This window comes from Coturnix japonica, chromosome 3, assembly GCF_001577835.2.
Source record: "Coturnix japonica isolate 7356 chromosome 3, Coturnix japonica 2.1, whole genome shotgun sequence".
Lineage (NCBI taxonomy): Eukaryota > Metazoa > Chordata > Aves > Galliformes > Phasianidae > Coturnix > Coturnix japonica.
The window spans coordinates 98,076,121-98,101,565 of NC_029518.1; the positions used below are offsets into that span (position 1 = coordinate 98,076,121).

Sequence of the window (25,445 nt, forward strand, 5' to 3'; positions counted from 1 at the left end):
TCCCAGCTCCCAGCGACGCTGTCTCTATGGCAATCACCAGGCCCCGCCTAATACGCACGTTCAATAGACTAACGGCGGCTGCGGCCTTGTCCCGGCTAAGGGCCCTGAGGGGCTGGGCCTCGGCTGTCACCACCCCCGTTGTGTGTAAAAGCAGCTGCCTTGAGGCTGTGGAAAGTGTTCCTCCTCGTATTTCTTTCCCTGTTGCAGGATGTAGTTGTGCTGCTCTCACAGCTGGGCCTGTGTATGTGAGACTGAAAACATGTCCAGGCTGTGGGCGGCCTGCCCTCCTCATAGAGAAAAGTAGCTGTGAGACTCTACCCAAGTTCTCAAAATACCCCACAGGAGAAGAGGTTGTGCTTATTAACCATGTTATATATATATATATATATATATATATATACACATTAGCTGTGGAATAGCCAGTTATAACACTGACACAGATCCCCCACAGTGTGAGATTTCACGTATAGGAAGGAGGAAAGCCTTTAAATGTAAAGATCCTGTGGGAAAGTTGCTCTTAAATGTAACAGATAAGGAGAGTCACGTCGATCACCAAGGAGAAAAGAGGGTTTTGTGTTTCTTCTTCCCTTTAGTGCCTTTATGTTGGTGTGTAAGACAGAGCAGGCTGTGATTCATGGGCAGGCAGCAGGATCTGAGTCTGTAAGCAGAAGTCAAGCAGGAACACAGAGAGACTAAAAGCAGCAGGGAGAGATAAAGGTGTCTGATGGGCTCAGAAAGGGAAATAATAACTTGAAGGCCAAGCAGGGTTGAAAGGCAGCAAGCAGACAGTGAGGAACTGGCTTGGATGTGGGTGTTGTTGGGGCTTAAGCAGTCTGTCTGATTGCTCCTGGTGTGGGATCCAGCCATCATTCAGCAGGTATCCTGAGCACAAGGGCCAGTACCTTCCTAAGGGAAGGAAACTTGCCTTTTTGGCTCCAGATATGAGCAGGGACTGGATCGGAACACTTCACTTCCTCTGAGTGTTTGAAGGCAGATGGGGATGTATGATTTAGGAAGACCATGGAAGAAAGGGGCATCTTTGACAGCAAATTCTGTACGTGCAAATCAGTCTTGGCAAGGCTAAGACAAGGCTTGCATCTCTACAACTCCTGAAAAGCAAAAGGATTGGTGTTTTCTGTATCAAGATCTAGCTCTCCTCTGCTTAAACCTCATGTATTTTGGAGGAAAGGCTGTGCTGTTATGTGTATTTACACCACTGTAATGCATAGCAATAAATAAGCCCAACCTGTGAATCCCCGTGCTACAGGAATAGTTGATGTTTCAGTATGCCCTATCTGTGCTCCGAGGGATCCAAGGACTAATTACAAAGGGTTTGTTAAAGAACACTTTGAAGCCCAGGCTTGCTGATAGTAGGCTGAAACGTGATACTCTTGAGCCTGGTAAAATCAGGGATTCATAAATCAGACTGCTCTCCCACAGTGCTTTCTACACTGCTTTGTTGTCATATCCAGCATTCGTACCATTGCACGCTTGGATTTCTCCCTTCTTCCACACACCATCCACCCCTCCAGCTCCAGTGGATAAATATTTGATAAAGGTATGTTAGGGTGCTGCTTGAGAACAAGCTTAGTGCTCTTCACAGCTAGAGGAACTGCTTTTGACTGAGAGTAGATCTTACCTTCAACCTGAACAAAGCAAACAACGTCGGGATAAATAAGCTATCACTGGGGACAGCTGCAGAGCTTAAGACCCAGCAGGTGGCTTAATCCCTTATATTTCAGGTACGTTCAATCCTCATTTTCACACTGGGGCTCCAGTTCTCTCTCTGGAGTCAGCAGGAGCAGCAGGCAACATGGGGAAGCATTCTTTCCCTGACCTACTTGCAGAGCCCAGCATCAACAGCTGCTTAACAAAAGAAAGAAGGAAATATCTCATTTGGAGCTGCTTGCTAAGGCTCTGCCTCATGTTCCCAGAGATCTGCAAGGATAAAACCAGGCAAAGATTGCCTTGGGGTAAAAGAACCTCTTCTGAAGTAACTCATATATCTAATGAGTTACTTCATTATATATAATATTTGCAGCAATATCAGGTGCTTGGGATCACACCTTCTCTCTCATTCTCTGCTCTGTGACATGTGAAGGGAGCAGATCAAAATGCTTTGTTCCTCTGACATGGAATCATTTGCATTTGACTTCATCTGCTTGGGATAAGCCCGTTCCCTCTCTTGCTAATAACTGTCTCTAGCTTTCTAGGCATCGAGTAATCGTTTGTGTAAAATCAAATAGTAAATGGCATGTAGGAAGTGTGTTCCCTAAAGCAGTATTGCCAAGCAGCATACCACAAGCCTCTATTTTTATTTCTTGTTAAAAAGGTTTACAGCCTTGTTTTGGTATTTTTGTCCTGTTCTTCTTCAGTTTTTACTTCATAGAAACAGAAAACCTTGGCCTAACTCGTCTGGCAAAATCCCTGTCACTTACGCAGAGGGCGAGACGTTTGCAAAGCACATCCCTGGCTCGGAAATGCATCTCTTTGCAGGGCTGGCTGCACGCCCGTTTGAGTGGGAGCATTTTTTCCTAAGCCTGTCTTGCAGAGCTCCAGCAGAGCCTGGAGGCTGTGCTTTCGTGGCACTGGGGCCTCTGCAGCCACGGAGGTGAAGGCATCTCGCCCTCTGCTGGGTGGAAGCACAATAGTACAGAGGCCTTGCTTTGCATATGACGTTAGGAAATAATGATTGAAATGAGTAGCATAGTGCTAACAGAAGAAAAAAAACCGCAGACTTCTTTAGTGACTGAAATTCACGCCGATGTATATCCTAGAGGTGGGGTATGTATGTGATTATGTGTGATGCCACTGGGCTTTATATCAGGAATTATGGGAGTGAGAGAGATACCAACAACCCAGTGAGGGAATAATGGACACAGCTGACAAGCAAAGGGCCTGGAGCTGTTGGAGCCATGAGGATGCTCAGAGAGTGGGATCGCTCTGCTACAGAGACTGGCTGAGAGCTGGCAGTGTTCAGCCTGGAGAAGAGAAGGGAAGAGAGGGGAAAAGAGGAGGAGAGGAGAGGAGAGGAGAGGAGAGGAGAGGAGAGGAGGAGAGGAGAGGAGAGTGAGAGGAGAGGAGAGGAGAGGAGTAGAGAGAGAGAGTGATTGAGGAGAGGAGAGGAGGAGAGAGTAGGAGAGAGAGAGCAGCGAGAGGAGAGGAAGAGGAGAGGAGAGGAGAGGAGAGGAGAGGAGAGGAGAGGAGAGGAGGATGTATAGCAGCCTTTAGATACTGGGAAAAAACCAACCCTAAATGTTAAGATGGATATGGACTCTTTGCAAGGGATTTGAAGTGACATGACAAGGGGAAACTAAAAGAAGGTGCATGATAACATAGTTGACTATCACAGTTACTATGAAACCTGGAAGGTGCCTTGAGATACACAGCTAAAACCACATCCGATTGTTGATTATTGTCTACTCCTACTGTAAGGCCAAGCTTCCTTCCTAATGATTCATAACCTTCTGTATTTGTGCATTTGGGAACTTCACACCACACCAATCACTTTACTTTCATTGTTTCTTGTTGTTTTTTTCACTAAAGGTTTTTAAATAATGATCAGTACAGTACAAAGCTTAAAATATTACCAATGATTTTCAACAATACAAAGTCAGCAGGTGGGAGGTGGGAAGGGGATGGTTAATATCTAACACCCGTACCCTTCTCTACTTCCCAGGGGAAGAAAAAAAAAATACAAACTCTTTTGTTCTGTTTAGTAACAAACAGTGCTTAAAAATAATCTTGTCAGTAAAAAATGTCAATTGCAAGGCACATGAGGAACCCGTCCTTGCCCTGCTACACAAATCACTAGGCAAAAATCCAAGTTTAAGGCAAGTTTAAGGTAACTCTCTCCATCCTCCCCCCTTCTGTTCCATACACCGGGGAAATCCTGTCCCATTAAAAACAACCACGGACCAGCAGATAACAGAGGCTGCCCCTGGTTCCTTCAGTGTAAATCCCAGGAGGTAACAGCATAAGGCACATTGGGATGACTTCTCAGCTGACCTGTGCAGATCCAGGTTGTGAGATCTGCTACAGTACTACTGTAGGACTGGAGATAATCTTGAGAGTGAGGGCCTTCAGGATCCAAAAAGTGCTCAACTCCCAGCCACCAGGACAACCAGCCCAGCCATGCCTCCTCAAAGGAGCACCAGGATGGATGAAGCCATGATCCAAGCAGCAGGCCCAGAGGAGAAGATCCTGTCAGGCTCTCAGTTTAGCACAGCTGCACTTCTACTGTCTCAGCAGCTCTGGTCTCCTCTAGATCAACAGCGCGGTTCTCAGGAGGGCATTGGCAGCAACTTCCCAGTCCCTTCCCTCTCGAGGTGGAGCAGAGTGCTCAGCATGTTGAGTTTGCTCAGGTAGGCAGCCAGGTGCGTAAGGCATAAGTCCTTGGGTGAAGGAAACTCTTTGCTGGAGGAAGAGGAGGAGGATGGAGGCAGAGACAGAGGAAGCTCCAGTGTAGACAAGTCCCTTCGGACACCGAGGGTGCACCCTCACAGCAGCAGCAATCTGGGTGGCAGCTGCCTGCAAAATTGACCCATCATAGTAATGAGGAAGTCAGCTCCAGGTCTGAGTGCAGGGCCATGCGGGCACGTGAGTGGCTTCATTTGAGCACATGCAAAAACACCACTGCCGTCACACAACAGTTGACTCAGAAGGAGAAGTTCCATTTCTGCTGTAGCACGGAGATGACATTTGACCAGAAATACTTCTGAAAATTCATGAAGCACCTCGTACTCTGCTGTGAACCGGACAGCATTACTGTAACCATCCTTCTTTAGCCAAGGGCAGGACGTCACATATTTTCACAGCCTTAGAGAAGCCAACACCTGGGTGTCCCCTGTCTTTTGATACCAGTATTACTAAGTGATAACAGCACAGTATGCTGTTAGCAGTGATGCTCACTCCTTCCATTTTAGTTCAGAACAAAACTGTGGACCAGCCTGTAACTGCTCCATAGTCAGATAAACCTCTGTGCAAAAGACGCAGTGTGAGGAGGTGTAAGTCAATAAGCAGCGTAGGAAATGAAGTCATTAACAATTTCTAAGTGCTCTTAAGCTGGGCTAGATGTGAACAAGGAAGCCTACGGTGATGGGAAAGGGGGGACTAGATGACTTCTCCAAATTTCTCCCGTGATTTCTTCTCTTGTAATCAAAGATTGCTCTCCTCATCCTTTGCACTTAATTTATCAGTTAGGCCAGTTTCAGGTTTGTGCACAAAACCTCTTTTTTTTCCTTGCTGCAAGGTACCTATTAAATGATGAGTTTTCAGAGATGTTGTTGTCTGGCCCCCATGCTCCTCCAGCAGCATGGCATTACTTCCTTCAAGCTAATCTCGACCCAGCTAAGAGGTTCTGTAGATAAAAAAGCCAAAGGCAAAACCCTTCTGGATATTAAATCAGGCATGCATGCACATACTCAAACACATCTCAATATTAAAAACCAGTTCAAGTGCAGAAATCAGTGCTTGTCCTGACAAATCATATCCCCAACCTTAAAGTCTTCCTGCTCGGTACCAGCAACCACCATTCATTTGCCTGCCCTTGGATTCTGCAAGACAGATCTCTGGCTGGAATAGATCCCACACCTTTCTTGCTTTCAGAGAAGATTTATATATTGTGGTATAGGTGTCGTGGCATTTGAGGCTTCAGGTCTTCTTAAGAACACAGTTGGAAGGACTCAGAGTTAACTATGAAAAGAGAGCAGTACGTTCAACAGAAGGCACGTAGTCTGAATGGAATCTATCTGTATGGGCACAGAGCATCCAGTCCTCTAAGTGCTACCAACTTCAGTGCCACAGCATGGCTCCACACCTCAAATATCCCTCCAGCAATTACAGAAGAGATTCATCTAGCTGTAAAACAACACTTCCTCCTCTCTGGACAGGAGTGACCCACAGACACCAAGTGTCCCTGACCACTGTATTTGCCACTCCACACAAGAATCTCCAAGTTCCAAGGACAAACCCATTCCAAGGTTAGAAAAGACCTTAATTCTGTCAACCTGCTCCTGCCTTTTGCCATTCTACCTTCATCTAATGCCGATATAAACATGCCAGATTCAAAGCCCCATAGGTCAGAGAAAGCAACCCTCCAGATTCATGGCCATCTTTCCCACAAGGCCCACCAAGGATTTCTTGGCATCCTGTAAAGAACCATTAAGAAGGGAATAAAGACTTCACATCCACTTCACTTTCATCATCTTTTGGCCATGACCACCCCTGGAGCCCTAGGAGGGCCAGGGCCCACTGGCTTTCCCATACCAGAGAGGTCACATCCAAGTTAGTTCTGCACTGCATGGTCAGAATTGGAGGCCAGTCAGACTCCCATGGCAGGTGATTTGGGATCGGATGTATGAACATGTCACACAGGCAGAAAAAGAGGCACTTCTCTCAACAAATATATTTCCCCTCCCAGTGCCAGCATCTTGAATGCTGATGGTTGCAGGGGTCCTCAACCTCTACTACCACTCCTGAGAAAAGCTATGGAAATCAGCTCAAATCTGTAACAGGGCCAAGTCTTCAAAGGCAAGTAAGCATTTAAAATGGAAGGCAGGAGCCTTTGAAGAGCTGGGACAGCCTGCTTAGCTTTGCTAAGCAGTTCCACCACAGATGGTGCAATTGTGCAGAAAGAAAAGATACAGATGACCTAACATCCCCAACTACGTCAGGGGTGGCTGGACCACAGCAGTGCCTGGCAGACATGGTTCAGTTCCAGTTGATTCTAGAGGACTCCAGGTCAAGTCTTGGTCTGTGAGCATGCTTTGCTGATGTCAGCTCAGCAACCTGCTGTTGAGATACTTCAGGGGATCATAGATAAAATCTGGTTTAGCCGAGCTGGAGCTGGAAAAGGATTAGTTCAGCCGCTGTAACACACACCCTTGCAAGTGAACCGTAGAAATGAAACCTTACAACTGCCTTTGATGTTAGCAAGTCTCTACTCAGCCAGAAGAAATGGCAAAACCCAAAGGTGTCATCATGTCCACCCAGAGGCCTCGTGGTGGGCTCTCTACTGTGCTGTGTGCCCTAGAAAACCCTTCTGCAGTCGCACAACCCTCAGGCTACCATCCTTCACATTCAGCGAGGTATCTCCCACAGGTTTACTAGAAAGAACAAGGAACCTCTGCCTATTCCAGTATCCTTGGTTAAGTGACTTTTGTGGCTTAAAACACCCCATGTCCCCCTGCATGGCAGAAGGCAGCTCCTGCTGTGAGAATGCATCCAGCATGAAGTGTCCAGCCCTCCACCCCAGTCCAAGGTCCAGGTTAGTCACGGTGTGTTAGGCAAATAAGCCAGTTATGCCTCTAACATGCTATGCCCCTTTTCTTGATTATTACTTTTTTCCTTCCGTGTGGTGTCATGCCCATCACCTTCACCATTCTCAGGAGTCCTTTTTAGCCAGGATGGCCTTGATCCTGCATCGCAGGATGTAAGCTGTGATGGCACTGCAGGCCACCAAGCCAAAAAAAGAGACGCAGGAGAGATAGATGGAGAAAGGCCTGTGTCTTTTCAGGAAAATCTCCTGCCTGTTCTTGTAATCCAAACAAATGGCCTCCAGCTGCGATAGGGTGCAGATAGCCAGGAAGGCGTGGAAGATCTGGTGGGCATGGCCGACAATATCACAAGAGCCAGGGAAATACTTCTCAGGAACTGGGCAGGAGAAGAAATAAGCACTGATAAGGAAAAACAGTATCTGGTACGTGTGGTACCAAGCAGCATCTTCCTCACAGCCCCCCAGGTGACACACGACCACCCTGTGAGCGACAGGACTGATATCCAAGATGAAGGCCAGCCCGGCTGGGATCACCTGGCACATCTTCCTCATGATGGGGTAAGGCCGTCGGTAGCGGTATTTGGCGTAGCAGCAGCCAGCACACGACAGCCAGCCACAGAAAGCAGCTGCCGGGAGGAAGAAAAGCCAGAATTTGTCATACCACGCTTGGTCGGAGCTGTAGTAGAAGTGGGCCAGGGCACTGCCGTACTGGTAGGTGCTGACCCCGACATAGTCCACAAAGTAGAAAGTGTAGTGGTACAGCTCTGACTTGGACTGCAGCAGGTGGGCCAGGAGGCTGCAGGTCAGGTAGGTGACAGAGGAGAGGACGAAGATGAGCAAAGGCAGAGACCAAGCATCCAGGGCCAGCTGCTCGCCCTCCACAAACGCCTTGAACCTCAGCAGCACTGCCAGCGCCGCCAGGAGATGAGTCCAGACGTTGACCACCTCGTTGTGCTTCTGGAAGAGGCTGAGGAAGTAGTACCGCCAGTCCTGCCCAGTGGGACGGTACCCGGCGTGGATGTACGGCTCACGGAAGAGCTGTGGCACCTCTCCCTCTGGGACGGTGCACGGCATCTTGGGGAAGCCATCTTCTAGCAGGCGAGGCAGGCGGCTGAGCTGTGGCCCACTGAGGGACAGTGTGCTGAGGCGCTCCAGGATGGCCGTCATCATGGGGGAACGTCGTCCTCGTGCCCTGCAGGGAGGGGAGAGGGAGGAAACGTTAATGGGAATGCACTGTGAGAAGAACCTTCTTGATTCTGTGGTGATATTGAGATGCAGACCCTGCCTGTAGAGGCGAAGGGCTTTTCTTGACTTGGCAGACCTGAATACAGCATAGAGGAAGATGTCTCTGTGGTTCAGCCTAGATTAGATAGACACAGAAACATTACATCCTGCCCGCCTCCTTGGCAATCTCATGGGGCACGTTTAGGGCTAGTTGCCAGTAAGGGGGTGCAAGAAGCAGTTAGGAGAGATACCAGAAGAAGAAGAAAAAAGAACTCATCACACATGACTGTGCTTAGACTGAACTCAGTGCTGATGAACCAGACTCTGTACTCCTGTCCACCCAGCACATGCATATTTGCAGGACTGGGGCTGGACTACTAAGCTCATATACACCCAAGTGCGTAGACGTGACCAGAAAATAAGTAAATGGTAATGAGTATTTTGCATCAGTGTGGGAAATGCTTTATTTTTCTTTTGTAGCATCTGCTGAGAGAGGCAGAGGACCAGTCTGAGCGGATACACACCAGGAGGCCCTCAGCAAGCTGGTGTCACCGTATGATGTTAACAATCAAGAGGAAGTGAAAGCAGAGATGGGAGCTGACAAACAGTCCCAGGGTGAGATAGCACAAAGAGCCAAGTCTGAGCAGACTCTGCACTGGCTTGCATGTCCCACTTCCCCTCACAACTCTGATAACAGACAAAGAATTTTCACTTTACTTCCTTGTTCTTGGCGGATGGGGGCTGTCATAACTGACATTACTGCATTTTCCAGCCAGTTCTTTTTCCTTGTGCTTTCCAGGCTTTCTTCATTAGCATCTCTCAGGGCTGTTGGTTTTATTTCCTTTGCCACAGAGAATGTGGCTGCTGCGTCCGCTGGAGCTGCCCTACAAGAGCTGGAAGGGAAGGTGGTTCCTAAAATGGGGTGATTTAGTGTCAGAGATGTACAAGGCTGAATGCAGGGCCCTCACTGAGGGTCTGACGTTGGCAGATTCTCTTTATTTCTCTCCTAAGGGGGCAGAGCTATGACAGGACACGTGCTTCATTCAGAGGCCTGTGCATTCCCAGGGGATAAGTGCCAAAATTTAGGAAGGCAGATTTGATATATATATATATAATCTATATATCTTCACCTCAACTGATCCCAGCACAATGCTGCAAAACCCTCCAGGAAGGTGCATGGGTACCAAAAGCAGTGCTGGGGCTCATGAGGACAAGGTGCAGGGCTCCCAGAGTTCCTCAAATGACGGAGGAGACAGACAAACACTCATGCTGACACCGGGACATCAGAAACTGAAAAACCACTTGGACATAGCCCGGATTGCACAAAGAGCAGGATGCAAGGATGCAGATGGATTCAAGGGGCATGCTGTGTTTTCCACCACCCCTGGCATGCCTGCTTTGCATTCTGATGAGCATATGAGAGGAACAGCAGCATCTGTACCAGGCACAGGCTGGCTCTAACTTGCACACCAGGATTTTGCCACAGTCTCATCTCGGATACAACAAGCATCACCCTTGAGCAGAGCTAAGGATAGACTGGGCACTGAACTGAGAGCAGAGATTCTTCCCAGCTGGGAAACACCAGGTTTTAACATGCAGAAGGAAAGGGGGGCAGACATTTTCAAGCTAACAGTCGGAAATCACAAGAAACGCATGCGGTGCTCAGACAAACAGTGAGTAAATCAGGAATCCGGGCAGGCTTATTTTAAACCAAACTTGTGACACCGAGGAGCGAGAACAAGTTGGCGATTTCCAGTGATCATGTGATGGACAAAGCAACGAGCAATTAGAGAAAAGGGAGCGAGAAGGGGAATAATAACAAAAAGAGAGAGAAACCCCAAGGTCAGCACTGGCTGTTTTGCGTTCACAGAGCCCCTATTCTTTCCCTCCCGCGGGGGTGTTGGAGCAGCTGAAAGCCACATTCATCAGCAGGGCACCTCGCTGCCATCCCCTCCTCACCCCCATCTCCGGGGGATTCACTTCTTTTGGCTGCTCCCAATTAACGGCAACCAAGTATCGTTTGTTCAGGGATGGAGCTGCCAGGAGGGGTGGACAGTGGCCAGGCGGGATCATGGCAGTCACAATGCAAACCGTGGCCCAGAGGAGGAACGATCCCGTTCCAATTTCTCCTCTCCCTTTCTTCAGAAGTAATTGGAAACCCGAGCTTTTTCCCCAGCTCTTTTGCTTTTGGTCACAGTCTAATGGAAGGGTTTGAATGAGAAGATTTCCTGCAGGGTATTGCTGATTTTCCCACCAGCCCAGACTCAGCGTTAACTCTGTAAGTCAGCCTGTAGCAGCTCCATGTATTGGCTCGCAGGGTGCTGTGCAGACACTGGGCTTTACACATGCACATCTGCTTCCAGACGGGCAGCAATGCCTGGGAAACAAAGCAGAAGGCACTGCAGAACTTGAACCCTGGGGAAGACTTTAACAAATGCACTGCATTTATAAAGGAAAGTGGTTGTGTATGGCGTGGAAGTAACAACTAATTCCTGAATTCCACTCTTCTGTGAGCTGTGCAAAAGCCCATCAGGTGCATCACAGGTTGCTGTTTTGGAAAGGTCCCACCATAGATGGGAAATGGAGGTCCTAGAACGGCTGGGGTTGCAGTGACATTAAAGCCCATCCAGCTCCTGCCATGGGCAGGGACACCTCCCACAGCCCAGGCTGCCCATAGAACCATCTATAACCTTGGGCACTGTAGGGATGGGGCACCCACAGCTCTCTGGGCAGCACTGCCACTGCCTTACCTCCCTCATTGTGAAGCATTACTTCCTTACATCCAATCTAAGTCACCCCGCCTTTAGTTTAAGGCCATTCCCCCTGGGTCTATCACTACACTTTCTGACAGAGTCCTTTCCACCTTCCCCCTTTAGGTATTGGAAGGACACAATGAGAACTCCCCAAAGACTTCTCCAGACTGAATATACCCAGTTCTTAGTCTGTCTCCATAGGAAAGATCACAGAATCACAGATGCTTTACTCTCTGGGCACCTTCATGGCCTCCTCTAGATATGCTCCAACAGCTCCTTGTCCTTTGCTGATGTCCGGAGCTGTATGCAGTGCTCCAGCTTGGATCTCACAAGGCCCCACCACCAAGTCCAACCACCAGCCTGACCTACTGAGTCCGATCACTAAACCAGGTCCCTTCATGATGTGATGGTGGAGTCACCATCCCTGGAGGTGTTGAGGAACGGTGGAGATGTGGCACTGAAGGATGTAGTCATCAGGCGTGGTGGGGATGGGCTGACAGTTGACTTAGGGATCATCAACCTTAATGATTCTATGATTCACTGGAGACTCCCCCCCACGTCTCTGGGCAGCCTATGCCAGTGCTTGGTCACACAACACAGTAAAGTGCCCACATCTCTGAATGGCAGCACGGCCTTCTGCTGTGTCAGCCACTCCTCCCACTTCTGTATCATCAGCAAACCTGCTGAGGTTGCATTCTATTCCTCCAGCCAGGTCATTGATGAAGATGCTGAATGAGACCAGACCCACAGGTTTTCCTTCTGACCTCACTATACCTTTGCTCTTTGCCCTTTCTAGATTTGCTCACCAGTTTCTACCCCCTCCCCTCCCCACACACACCCAAAAGCTTTCAGGTAGGTGTGTGATACCAGTGAGCAGCCTGCACCCACCAGGTGGAGCACCCTGACCTGACTTGCTTTGGGCTCACCAGTATAGAAACAAGAGCAAAGCCTACTCCCTATCAATGACCTGTGTCTGCCAGGTTGTTTGCACACTCCTAGCACAGTTTTGTTGCAGCCACCCACACGCAATTCGAGTAACTCCACCTTGCTATGGAGCAAACGGGGTTGAGGCATGCAGGCAGCCATCCCCTGCCAGCAAGCTGTCATTCAGCCACGCAGTGATGGAGTGGGGTGGCTGACCTGACCCGCTTCACATGCCAGCACTGGATTGAGCTGAATGGTGCCACAGAAATGCCCATTTTTTTTTCCCCTCCTCACAAGCTGAAAAGGCAATTTGGATTTGTTTCAACCGCGTCTTGCTTTCACAACCCACATCTCCTCCCATGATGTCTGTGCAGCATCCTTCCATCAGTGTGCACGCAGCATCCCTGGGCCCTCATTGCACCAAAAGCATTGCTGGAAGATATCTCAGACTGAAACTGTTCAGCTTTCCTACAAACAAACCATCACCCACAAAAAGCCCGATGCCCAAAAACATTTTGAAGGCAGCAGATTTTCAGGCTTGGGTCATCAGAAAAATATGCCCATCCATCACGTGCGGCACAGGGAGCAGGGAGAGAGGCAGCAGGCAGAGCATGCAGCTGTGTGCCAGCCCTGGAGCTGTGAGCTGCTGTCCTCCATGCACTGCAAGTCCATATCCCCAGCCTCTGAGGTGAGCAGAGCTGCACGCAAAGCTCCTAGAGTAGATGGCCAATCCCCCCCTGCAAATATGGGATGCTGAGGATTTGCTGGGGGGAAGATTAAAGCACATACGCCTGAAGGACACGAGGTACGGCCACCAGCTTGCAAATCTCTTACGCAGACCCATAAATTACAGCTTCCAGGACAACACGCTCTTTCTGTGCTTTGGGTTTGCTGCTCAGCCTTTCGTGCATGGAATGACACAACGGCTTCAGGCACAGCTTCAATGTAAATACATACAATCAGCAATCCCACAAGCCAGGGGCCGTTAAACAACACCTTGGTGGGAGGAAGTGTGCAAAGGCGGTTGGGCTCAGCAGGGCCGTGCTTCTAGGAACTGTTTGTGCTACATTGCACCCCTCGGAGCTGAGCTGAGCTGAGCGGTGCACTTGGCAGCTCGCCGTCCCCTCCCTGCCCCAGCAGCGAGCACAAACAGCCCCGCAGCCCGCATTCCTCTCCCGCAGGGCATCCAAATGTCCTTTCTCATGACCTTTCCATGACTGCAGCATCACAGTCACCCACGTCCCCATCCTCAGCCCTTCAGGTTGCAGTGATCTCTCAGTTAAGTGCCCCTCCAGCATGGAAGGGAACGTTATAGAATGGCTTGAGTTAAAGGGACCCTTCAAGGCCACTGTCTGCACTGAGCAGGGACACCCACAGCTCCATCAGTGCTCAGATCCCATCCAGCCTGACCCTGGCTGTCTGCAGGGATGAGGCACCACCACCTCTCTGTGCAACCTGTGCCAGTGCCTCACCATCCTTATTATTGACAGCTTCTTCCTTATATCTTCACCTCAACTGATCCCAGCACAATGCTGCAAAACCCTCCAGGAAGGTGCATGGGTACCAAAAGCAGTGCTGGGGCTCATGAGGACAAAATGCAGGGCTCCCAGAGTTCCCCAAATGACGGAGGAGACAGACAAACACTTATGCTGACACCAGGACATCAGAAACTGAAAAACCACTTGGACATAGCCCGGATTGCACAAAGAGAGACTGCACCCTTGAGCAGAGCTAAGGGAAGAGCCCATCCAGCCTGACCTTGGCTGCCTGCAGGGACGGAGCACCACCACCTCACTGTGCAACCTGCACTTCGCTTCTCTCCTTTCCCATCTCCAACCATCCCACAGCACCCACCAACCGAGCTACACCTCCACCCTACAGCGCACAATAAAACCACCTGCAGCCTCCATGCAAAGCGAGATGCTCACGTAGGAAAAACCCAACACCCACCCACAGCAAACAGCCCCAGGGGAGCAAAACCCCCAAACCATCACCATGGACACACAAACTGAACCCGGAGCGGTTCTCCTCGCTGTCCCCTCTCCCTGTCCCCGCAGCCGCCCGCACTCACCGCACCGCACCGCCGTGTCCCGCAGCCACCGCCTCCAGGCACCGAGCGCATGCGCTCAGCCCCGCCCCGGGCTGCCCCACCGGCCGGATCTCGGGTTGATCAGCGGCTGTTCCGTCTCCTTCTGGTCTTACAAATGCTTTGCAACCGAAGCTTTGTGGGCATCGCTTTGTTTGCTCGCCCCCTGACCTGCTACGTGCCTCCCCAGATGCTCTGATCTGTTAAGCTCGGGGTACTTTACACCCTGAAATGAATCACCCGCTTTATTCCCTCCCAGGTGTGGTTGTGTTTGCTCCGGAGATTGATCCCAACAGGTTCCGACTCAGCTGGGCAGGGTTGGGCTCTCCCTGCCTGTCCCCCACCCCAAAAACAGGGGTAAAATGGATGAGAATTGCCTATTATAGGGGTAGGGGGGATGTGTTGGAAGGGCCCCTTTAAGGCCATCAGTCCCACTGCACAGGGACACCCACAGCTCCAGCAGTGCTCACAGCCCATCCAGCCTGACCTTGGCTGTGTGCAGGGATGGGGCACCACCCCTGGGCTGCTGGTTGGTGACCCTACACACAGCATTGGGTTAAAACCAGATGGTGATTGTGGTCCTTTCCAACCCAGGCCATCGTATGGCTGGGTCCTGTGACTGAGGGGTCACTCATGGTAAGTGGGATCCCATCCCTAATGGGTGCAGATCAGCAGTGCTTTGTATGCAGATGGGTGATAGCCAGGCTCGTAGCAGGGGAGAAAACCAGGAATAAAAGGAGCCAGCTGTCACTGCCTTTAGTAACAACCAGAATTCACGATAACAGATGAGCAGACAGAAATAGCAACGCGAAACCTCCAGCCATCTATATTTGGGCTATTCAGACCTCCTTGGAAACACAGTATTATTCATTGCTTTATTTTGCTTTCGCATGACAGGAGAAGGGAGCGACTCAGCATCATGTTGGCACTGGGGGAGCTGAGCATCGGGTGCAGGACCATAGGAAGACACTGCAGCCCTTGCTCTACATGCATTCAGGTGCCTGATTCCTGTTTAATGTTACCCCTGTAAGGTCCCCATAGGAAGAGCTGCCTCCATCCTCGGCCTTCCCCGACCTGTAGCAATGAATTATTCACTCGGCGTTCTCCGTGCCGAGGCTGTTGCTATAGGGCAGGCTCATGAATAACAACAGGCGCTTATTTTTAGCCCTAACTCGTTACCGTGCTGCTGCCCTTGGTTCACAGCCATACCTTCAGCGGGACGAACCCCGCAACGCCGCTATGGGCTGGGGCTCCCTTTGGATTTACACACAGCACTTCCTTCCCAGTTTATGGGATGGCATATATGGCCACCTACGTTCTCCTTGCTAAGATCCCCTTAGAAAAGACATCCGTTACCCCATAGGGAGTCTCCGCTTTGCTATCTGCAGCTACAAGGTGGGGGGGGGGAGGGCAGGGGAGATGCTTGAACCTGGAACGGGGTGTTACCCCAGTGATAATAAGGAATCAGCAATAAATACACTAATTTAGATCCTCATCCCGCTGCTGACACCCAAAGCTCAGCCGGGACCCCAGACCCCAAACGCCCCATTCCCGCCCCCGCCCCGCCTCCTCCGCTCCCATTGGCTGCCGCTGCTGCGCGTCAACTCCCGCCACTTCCCCTTTGCCTCCCATTGGCTGACGCCCGGCGGCGCCGCCCAATGAGGAGCGGAACTCCCCCCGCCGTGGCGGGAAAGCGCTCGGTTTTGGCGCCAAAGAGAAGCGTGGAGGTTGCTGTGATCCGGGCCGGCGTTTGGGGTCTGCTGGGGATCTATAGGATCTATAGGACCCTTTAAAGAGCAACCCGGTCCTTACCTGTTTACTACCCCCTCCCTGCAGCATGGCAGCCCCAGCGGACGGGCTGGACGATGCGGAGCTGCGGGAAGCGCAGCGCGATTACCTGGATTTCCTGGACGATGAGGTGAGCAGCGGCGTGTATTGCGGGATGCAGCCTCCCCTTATAACCGGGGGTGGTCATCGCTTCCCCCCCAAACCCCCCAACAGGAGCCATGGCGCTGGGGCTGCTTATTCCCCAGGGAATAAATGGAAATGGCTTTACACGGCTCATGTGAAACTGAGGGTTGTGTTGTTACCTATGTGTGCAGGAAGATCAAGGAGTTTACCACGGCAAAGTGCGCGACATGATCAGCGACAACCAGTACCGCCTCCTGGTCAACATCAACGACCTGCGGAGGAGGAACGAGAAAAGAGCCAGCCGGTACGGGGGGGGGGGGGGGGGGGTGCTGTTGTGCCAGCCAGCCAGCCCTTACGAGCTTGCAGCCCATTGATAGAGCAAATCCTGTTTGTTTGAATCCTTACAGTAAAATTCGGGTGTTTGCATGGTGTGAGGCGTCTCAGCTTTAGGGTTCTGGGGTCTTTTTGCAAGAGACTTGCAAATGGTTTAAGTACAAGTTGAGATGTGACAGCTGCGAGTTGGAGGTCTGGGTTGGATATTAGGAACAATCTCTTGTCATGAGGAGCAGTGATGCAGTGGCACAGCTGCCCAGGGAGGTGGTTATGGAGCACCCCCATGGATGGTGACCCCACCATGGGGATGTGGCACTGAAGGACACAGTGGGCACAGGGGGGTTGGGCTGGGTGACTGTAGAGGTATTTCCAACCTTAATGATCCCCTGTTAGGTGTTTCAGATGTAATTGGGTTTGTTCACCTTCAGGCTCTTGGTCTCCATGAGCTGTGGGATTCTCAGTGTTCTTTCAGAGCACACCGAGGCATCTGGAAGGGATTTCTTAGAGCTGCCAAACAGGGTTGCCAACAAGATGCAGCTCTCAGCCATCACCTCCCTCTGTTGCAGGCTTTTGAGCAATGCCTTTGAGGAGCTCATCGCCTTCCAGCGTGCTCTGAAGGACTTTGTTGCCTCTGTTGATGCCACCTATGCCAAGCAGTATGAGGACTTCTACATTGGGCTGGAGGGCAGCTTTGGTTCCAAGCACGTCTCACCACGGACGCTGACCGCCTGCTTCCTGAGCTGCATTGTTTGTGTGGAGGGCATCGTGACAAAGTGTGAGCCTGGGGGCAGGTTGGGATGCTGGGTGGTGTGAGGAGCAGAGGGTCGGGGTGTTTGGTACAGCAGGAGTCCTCCAGAACCAATGGGAGGACAAGTGGAGTGATGGTAACAGTGGACTTGAATGTTGGGAGCTGCAGTCCTTGGCACTCTGGTTATCAGCACTTTTGTCCTGTGCATATAGTGGATATCTTTTTGGGGTTTCATGGTGACAAACAAGTGGGACTTTTCTGCCCCTAACTCTTCTTTCTTCCAAACCCAGGCTCTCTGATTCGTCCCAAGGTTGTCCGGAGCGTCCATTATTGCCCAGCTACCAAGAAGACCATTGAGCGCCGATACACAGACCTGACATCCCTGGATGCTTTCCCTTCCAGCTCTGTTTACCCTACAAAGGTGAGGTGAAGCGGCCTCATATGGGGAATATCTGCATGTTCCTCTGGGGAGAATATGCTGGCTCAGCAGGCAACATGATCAGCTGTTGGTTGGCATGCTTGTATGTGGCAAGGGGATTGAAACTAGATTGTCTTTAGGGTTTCTTCCAATGCAAACCATTCCAGCATCCCATGGTTGCTGTCTGGAGGGTATGTGGACCATTGTGTGCAGGGATTGCCCTGTGCTTGGGAATGGAGGAAGCTTGACCTAAGCTATGTCTGTTGAACGTGCATTCTTTTGCATGGCCTGCCTGCATTGGGAGCAGTGCTTGGAGGGTTCTAATGTGGCAGTGCTTGATGCTGGCAGCATTAGATCAGGGGGAGCTGTATTGCTGGTGAACTGCAGGATCTGGTAGTCCAGGTAAAGCAGCCCTTTGCAGTGCTCATGTGTGTGTTGGGTGATGCTCTCTTCCCAGTGCTGCTAATCTCTTTATTGCTGTGCCTTCTTCCTTAAGGATGAGGAGAATAACCCCCTGGAGACAGAGTTTGGCCTCTCAGTCTACAAGGACCATCAGACCATCTCCATCCAGGAGATGCCTGAGAAGGCACCAGCAGGGCAGCTGCCACGCTCGGTGGATGTCATTCTGGATGATGATCTGGTGGACAAAGTGAAGCCTGGAGATCGCATTCAAGTGGTTGGGACTTATCGTTGCCTGCCAGGAAAGAAAGGAGGTTACACATCAGGGACGTTCAGGTGAGCCTTCTGCTGGCTTCAAGGACAACATCAGCCTTGACACCCCTTTTTAGCAGGGTCCCATCCCTCTAAGATGAAACATAGGGCAGGTTGGATGGGGCTGTGAGCAACCTGGTCTCGAGGGAGGTGCCCCTGCATATAGCAGGAGGTTGAAACTGGGTGATCTTAAAGATCCCTTCCAACACAAACCATTCTATGGTTCTATGAAACTTCTGCTGTTGTTATGATGACCCTGAAAGCTCTATGAGCTTCACAAACATCATTGTAGCTGTGTCGCTATTCCAGGACTATCCTCATTGCCTGCCATATCAAGCAGATGAGCAAAGATTCTCGGCCTCTCTACTCTGCGACTGACGTGGCCAAGATCAAGAGGTTCAGTAAGAATCGCTCCAAGGTATTTATGTAGGTCTTATTTCTAAGCTCGCCTTCCATGATTTTCCTCTTGCTTTCCCTGCATTTTCTACGTAGCTTTTTGTCAATTTCTGTGATATATGTATGTATACATATGTATTACATGTAGCTGTAGCAGAGTTTCTGATGGCTCTGCTCTGTTGTGCGTAGCTGTTGAAATGGAGCTCTGTCTGGGCTGTGTGTGCCCTGACTGCTCGCTGGTTGTTAGAGAAGCTCCTCTGCAACGTTCTACTTTTCCTCCTCAAACCTAAGAACGGAATTAGATGACAGCCTGGATTTCTGAAAGGAAACAAAGCAAAATGCCAGTTCTTTTGGTTGGGGGAGGGAATGGGGGCCTGCCCCCCAGTCTGGTCCTGTGTTCAGATCTTTGTTCTTGTGGGGGTTGCTGCTTCCAGTGCTTGCGAGGTGGTCTAGGACTTCAGAGCCCCCATGGAAAGAATATTCCAACAGTATTCTCCCATCTAAATAACCTCTGTCAGTGTAGTTCTGTGATAGGAATAAGTTCCTTTTCTGGTGCTGTAATGGGCTTGTGAACTTGTTCTTCGGTCCACTTACAGGCTGTGCTTTGCCTCTTCTGCCTTAGGATATCTTTAACCAGCTGGCGAGGTCCCTGGCACCCAGCATCCACGGGCACGAGTTCATCAAGAAGGCCATTCTGTGCATGCTTCTTGGAGGGGTGGAGAAGGTCCTGGAGAATGGGAGCCGCATCCGAGGAGACATCAACATCTTGCTGATAGGTGTGGAGAGGCAGAGCAGAGGCAGCTGAGGCTGATGCTGTGGGAGTGAGATGAGGCTGTTCAAACAGAACTTCCCATGATCCATGTCACCTCTTCTCCCATCACTATACGTATCTTAAAACCCTGGCTCCATCTTCTCCCCATCAGGATGATGGAGAACGTGATCCACTCACCTTCTGCTCTGAAGAATGAACGACCCAATTCGTTGTCACGTGTATTCATTTCCCTGCTAACACTGTGTTTGCTAAACACATTCTTCTCTCTTCCAGGTGACCCTTCCGTTGCCAAATCCCAGCTGCTGCGCTATGTGCTGAGCACTGCTCCCCGTGCCATTGGCACTACTGGCAGGGGCTCCTCTGGTGTTGGTCTGACTGCTGCTGTCACCACTGACCAAGAAACCGGTAAGGAATGTTCTGGTTCCCAGTGGGAGCTGGTGGACGGATGGTAGTTAATCCTTGGGATGGACTCTGCAAGGTCCGGGCCTGTTTGTCCTTCTTGTAGAGGCAATTACAGGACCTGCTTTGTTACAAGCTTTGAAGCAATGATGGTGGGGGTGTTTTCTCTATCTTTGGTGGTCTTTAGTTCTACTGGGTGTACCCCATATGGGGTTGGTGGGCAGTCAGGAGCCCATGTCATTTCTTCTTCTTCAGTGTTCTCCTGCCATTACATTGGGTGAGAGATCATATAATCATAGAATGAATCATAGAATGGCCTGGGTTGCAAAGGCCCACAGTGCTCATCCAGTTCCAACCCCCTGCTGTGTGCAGGGTCACCAACCAGCAGCCCAGGCTGCCCAGAGCCACATCCAGCCTGGCCTTGAATGCCTGCAGGGATGGGGCATCCACAGCCTCCTTGGGCAACCTGTTCAGTGCGTCACCACCCTCTGGGTGAAAAACCTCCTCCTAAAGTGGTTGTCCCTGAGGCTGATGATCCTCCTCACAGGGATGCTGCTGCAGTGGAATGAGACAGTAGGAGACACTCAGGGCTGCAGAACAACACTGACCTTCTTTTCTCTGCCCTCCCATCCCAGGTGAACGGCATCTGGAAGCAGGGGCCATGGTGTTGGCTGACAGGGGTGTGGTGTGCATCGATGAGTTCGACAAGATGTCTGACATTGACCGCACGGCCATCCATGAGGTGATGGAGCAGGGCCGTGTCACCATCGCCAAGGCTGGCATCCACGCTCGCCTCAACTCTCGCTGCAGCGTCCTGGCAGCTGCCAACCCCGTCTATGGCCGGGTGAGTGCTGGTTTCTGCTGCTTCCCCCCATATGGGGGCTGCTAGGAGCTGTCCTTGATGAAGATAAAATCCAAATGATCTCCCAGACTTGCTTCTTAGTGGAACTGAGGTGCTGGAAGACTTGTTTTGCTTGGCTACTGCTGCTTCTCATGGGTATCATGAAGGTTGTGGGGGCCCTGTCCAACATGGCCTTGAACACCCCCAAGGATGGGGCATAAAATAAGATAAAATTGCATACTTGCAAATGAGAGCTACACTCATCTTCCTGAGTGGAGTAAAGAGGCTTTACTCCTTGAGCAGGCTGTGTTTAGCATGGTGTCTTTGGTGTTCAGCTGTCTGTGCATCTACCTTGAAGGCCTGGCTTGAGAGGGTCTTTCCACCCTCCCTAGCAGCCAGCAGTGACCCATGAGATTCTCTTGTAATCCCTTTCTTCAACCTCTTGTAGTATGACCAGTACAAGACTCCCATGGAGAACATTGGCCTGCAGGACTCCTTGCTCTCCCGCTTCGACCTGCTCTTCATCATGCTGGACCAGATGGATGCTGAGCAGGACAGGGAGATCTCAGATCACGTCCTGCGAATGCACCGCTACCGCAACCCCAATGAGCAGGATGGGGATGGTGAGCTGTTCTTGCTGTATATAAAGCCCAGGAGTTACAGGTTTTCTTTGGCTGTTGTTGCTTCCCTTTCCCTTCAAGCAATGGTAAAGTCCTTGGCCTGGACCCTATGGCAGGTGGGGTTGAAACAAGGTGATCATTATGGTCCTTTTTAACCGAGGCCGTTCTGTGATTCTGTAATTCCCTTGTCCTCACTGCTGAGCTGTGACCTTGAAGCAGAGTGTCCATCTCTCCTTTGTAGCTGGTGCCCATCTGTCCTGGATAGCTGTGGTTGAGGTGATGGGGTAGTAGATGGGGGTGGGCTTCTTACACGGTGACACTGTGACACAACCCCAGGCTTCCAGGTTGTCGCTTGTTAGCAGCTGTTTGGGTTCAGTTGTCCGTGGCTTTGCTGAGTGCTGCCAGTAGGTGGCTGTGAGAAGCTAAAATCCTGTTCTTGGCAACCCTTCCCTCTCCAGCCATGCCCCTGGGCAGCGCCGTGGAGATGCTGGCTACGGATGACCCTGATTTCGCACAGGAGGAGGAACAGGAGCTCCAAGTGTATGAGAAACACGATGACCTCCTTCATGGACCCAACCGACGCAAGTGAGTCTCCTGTCCTTGTGCCGTGAAGCTCTCCGGGGTTTTCGATGGTGATGAGCTGATGTTAAAATACTCTTGGTTTGGTTGGAGCAGCAGGGTGTTGGCTCATTTTTGGGGACAGTGATGCTGTAGATTGTCCAGCAAGGTGTGTGGGTGGGCTGCAAAGGGGGCCTGCTTTGGGTGCACTGTTCTCAAACACCAGGCAGATGGGAGAACATCTTGAGCACAGCTCTGCATTGTAACTGGATGCTCCTAAGAATAGCACTCTCCCTGGGTGCAGCCTGTACGTGCCCTCTGCTTATCCCCTTGATGTTCCCATCAAGAACATGGGCATGTGTGCATCCCCTGCAGGGAGAAGATCGTCAGCATGGAGTTCATGAGGAAGTACATCCACGTGGCAAAAATGATCAAGCCTGTCTTGACCCAGGAGTCAGCAGATTACATAGCAGAGGAGTACTCACGCCTGCGCAGCCAGAACCAGATGAACTCGGACATTGCCAGGGTGAGCTCCCTCTTCCCTCTGATCACACCAGGAGAGAAACTGAGGCACATGCTTCTCTTTCGCATTACAGGTGTTTTCCTCCCTCAGTCACAGAGTGGTTGAGGTTGGAAGGGGAGCTGTGGATGTGAGCTCTCAGTGTTACAAACAGGGGTGAACCAGATGCTGGTGTTAATGCTACAGTGGGGGTCCAGCATGGTCTCGTGAGCTCCAGTGTCTCACCACCATCTTTCTGCCCTCCAGACTTCCCCTGTCACAGCCCGTACCCTGGAGACATTGATCCGCCTCTCCACAGCCCATGCTAAGGCCAGGATGAACAAGACAATTGATCTGCAGGATGCGGAGGCAGCTTTGGAGCTGGTGCAGTTTGCCTACTTCAAAAAGGTGGGAGAAAGGTTGTGGGGTCCCATTCAACCCCCTGCTATGTGCAGGGTTGCCAGGCATCAGACCAGGCTGCCCAGAGCCACATCCAGCCTGGCCTTAAATGCAATATCTTATGCAGGTACTGGAAAAGGAGAAGAAGCGCAAAAAGCAGGCGGAGGATGACTCAGAGACCGAGAAGGAGGAGGAGGAGACGCAGCCTCAGAAGGAGGGCAGGAAGCAAAGGTAGTCATGGCAGGCCTTGGGGAGATAGCTGTGTTAAATCCTGTGGGTCTTTTGGGTGACACTTGTAATGCTGGAGCCTCTGGGAAAAGCTCCCAAATTTCAGGGTTTGTGGATGAGGTCTGAGTTTACCCACAAGCTACAGCTGCCCTGTCTTGTCCTGGCCAGACACTTCCAGGAGCCCTGGGGGTATCTCTTGAGGTCTGTCCTTTGGTGAATCAGGGCTGACCTCCTCTTCTCCCACCCAGGAGGAAGAAGGCACGCACAGAGGGCGAGGAGGAGTCCTACGACCCCTATGACTTCAGTGATGCCGAGCAGGAGATGCCAGAGGGTGAGTCAGGGCTTTCAGTGGCATCACTCACCTCATCCAAAGAGTCCACCTGCTTTTGCTTGTGCTCGCTGTCTGTTTGAGGAAACAGGCTGAAGCAACTTTTCTTCCTCTTCCAGTCCAGGCACACACTCCCAAGACACCTGAAGCCTCAGCCACTGGTGAAGCAAAGAAGCTGGAGTTGGCTGACCCACGGTGAGTCAGGGCTGGAGAAGCAGCAGGAGGATGTTTGTCCTCACCTGGGTCTGTGTGGGGGCTGCTTGGACTCAGGCTGTGTTTCCAGTAATGACTGCAGCCAGCAGGAGGTGCTGGAGATGGATGCAGATAGGGGCATAGATGGAGCTGGTGGGTTGGCTGAGATGTCCTTAGCTAAGAAGGGAGAGGGAAAGGTCTTGATCTTGGCCACTGATGGAGGTGACTTCTCATCCAGGTTGAAAGCATTCAAGGCTGCCTTGCTGGAAGTCTTCAAGTCTTCTCATGCTCAATCCGTGGGCCTGAAGACTGTGATGGAGTCCATCAACCGCGACAACCCTGAGCCCTTCTCGACCGCTGAAGTGAAGGTGGCACTGGCCCACATGCAAGATGACAACCAGATCATGGTGTCTGATGACATAATCTTCCTAATCTGAGCCTCCAGGAGGAAGAACCCAATTTCTCATGGGACTTTCAGTCTGTAAACTCTTTGTTATCACCTCTCTCCTGAATGCTTCATCTGGCTGAGCTGAGCTTTGGGAAGCACTTTACTGGCTGTGCATTGCTGGCACCAAGGGAGCCAGGAAAAGTGGAAGCTCTTTCACTTGCCACCTCTGAACTGGAGTATTTGGGAAGAAGTTTGGTTCTGCAAGTAGCCAAAAGGAAGAATTTATGTGCAAGTTGCTGATACGCTTAACGTGTTCTTAGCTTTGGCCTGGGTTATGTGCAGGCTCAGGTTGGTTGTACTCAAAGCTGGTTGGTTTTCATACAGCAGGGCTCCCAATGGCAGGCTTTTGCCCATGTAAATCTTTTTCTCCCCATTTTTAAATTTCTCCCATGTTTAATTAAAACAAAAACATGGGTTTAAGCATTCAATAGCAGTGCTAGTAAGAAGCAAATGTAGGGAGGATAAAAAGGAGGAGATGGGGGAAGTTGGTGTTGTTTTCCTAGACACCAACATGCTCCCAGGGCCTGGAAGGGTTTTCAAAGCAAGCTGAAATCACGGGTTAACCTGCAGCCAGAGCTGGTGAAGTCTTGGGATGTTAAAATTCCATTATTTTATGGGTTTTTATTTTGGTGAATATGAGGTTAAGCTTTGGAGAAGACCCTGAGCAGCACAGGCTCTTTCTGTTGTCCTTGTGCCACTCAAGTACCCTTATTTGTGTCAGTGACACCATCAATATTATCTTACATAATAAAATGCGTCTAGATACCATTTGATACTGTTGCTCCTGTGACTTAGTGCTGACTTGGACCTAAGCTGTTCCTGCTTAGCATATATATGCCCTGTCTCTGGAGGTGTTCAAGGCCAGGTTGGATGGGCAGCCCCTATTTCCCACCCTTACTGCTGGTTCTCTGCTAATAGTGCAACCCCCATTGTAAGTCACCAGGGGGAGCTCCGAGGTAGAGAAATCGCTTCATTGGACTCTCCCACAGCCTACAGGGAAACTCGAGTCAAGGTCTTGGCTCTAACCAACATTCAACATGGGGGAAGATATTGAGGACTGTCAGATGAGCACTGCTTCAGGTAGAGGTGCTGCTGTGCTGGGGTTGAGCTCATTTTCATGACCCCTTTCAGCCCAGTTTCCTACAGTACATAGGGAACCACGTCCACCACGTTCCTGTAACCCTCTTGTCTCATCACCCGCACTTTGGCAATGTGATGTCATTCCAAGACGCCACGTGTTATCTTTGGGGTCTGACTTACAGAAGACCTACAAGGCATCAATGTGTGTTTGTAGGCAGAGTGACCTACATTATCTAAGAGCCTGAATGTGAGTTGAGAGGGTTGCAGGGCTTTCCCCAGGGTGGCCCTTGATGATGTGCTG

The 25,445-nt window shown here is 50.8% G+C and overlaps 2 protein-coding genes across 3 annotated transcripts; one reads left to right on the forward strand and one right to left on the reverse strand.

The window, feature by feature from the left end:
- Window positions 1–3,508: 3,508 nt before the first annotated feature.
- PAQR8 (progestin and adipoQ receptor family member 8) lies at window positions 3,509–14,380 on the reverse strand. Its single transcript, XM_015859845.2, has 2 exons — window positions 14,249–14,380; window positions 3,509–8,468 (listed from the first exon to the last, which is right to left on the reverse strand). The coding sequence occupies exon 2, from the start codon at window positions 8,444–8,446 to the stop codon at window positions 7,385–7,387; it is 1,062 nt and encodes a 353-aa protein (XP_015715331.1). The 5' UTR covers window positions 8,447–8,468; window positions 14,249–14,380; the 3' UTR covers window positions 3,509–7,384.
- A 1,537-nt stretch (window positions 14,381–15,917) lies between these two features.
- MCM3 (minichromosome maintenance complex component 3) lies at window positions 15,918–24,837 on the forward strand. Of its 2 annotated transcripts, XM_015859861.2 has the most exons (17): window positions 15,918–16,181; window positions 16,366–16,478; window positions 17,074–17,282; window positions 17,546–17,676; window positions 18,170–18,408; window positions 18,694–18,802; window positions 19,403–19,556; window positions 19,826–19,957; window positions 20,587–20,795; window positions 21,241–21,415; window positions 21,871–21,997; window positions 22,346–22,496; window positions 22,737–22,877; window positions 22,996–23,099; window positions 23,345–23,427; window positions 23,544–23,619; window positions 23,855–24,837. In XM_015859861.2, the coding sequence occupies exons 1-17, from the start codon at window positions 16,101–16,103 to the stop codon at window positions 24,051–24,053; spliced, it is 2,433 nt and encodes an 810-aa protein (XP_015715347.1). In that variant the 5' UTR covers window positions 15,918–16,100; the 3' UTR covers window positions 24,054–24,837. The 2 variants fall into 2 exon arrangements, with proteins under 2 accessions (XP_015715347.1, XP_032299630.1); XM_032443739.1 differs by lacking the exon at window positions 16,366–16,478 and having other exon boundaries at window positions 16,129–16,181.
- The last annotated feature ends 608 nt before the right edge of the window (window positions 24,838–25,445 follow it).

Excerpts from the sequence above, each read along its gene's own strand:
- MCM3 (XM_015859861.2), top strand. The coding sequence starts at position 16,101 with ATGGCAGCCCCAGCGGACGGGCTGGACGATGCGGAGCTGCGGGAAGCG. Across the intron at positions 16,479-17,073 it reads AACGAGAAAAGAGCCAGCCG|GCTTTTGAGCAATGCCTTTG; the intron begins GTACGGGGGGGG and ends CCTCTGTTGCAG. Across the intron at positions 19,958-20,586 it reads CACCACTGACCAAGAAACCG|GTGAACGGCATCTGGAAGCA; the intron begins GTAAGGAATGTT and ends CTCCCATCCCAG.
- PAQR8 (XM_015859845.2), bottom strand. The coding sequence starts at position 8,446 with ATGATGACGGCCATCCTGGAGCGCCTCAGCACACTGTCCCTCAGTGGG.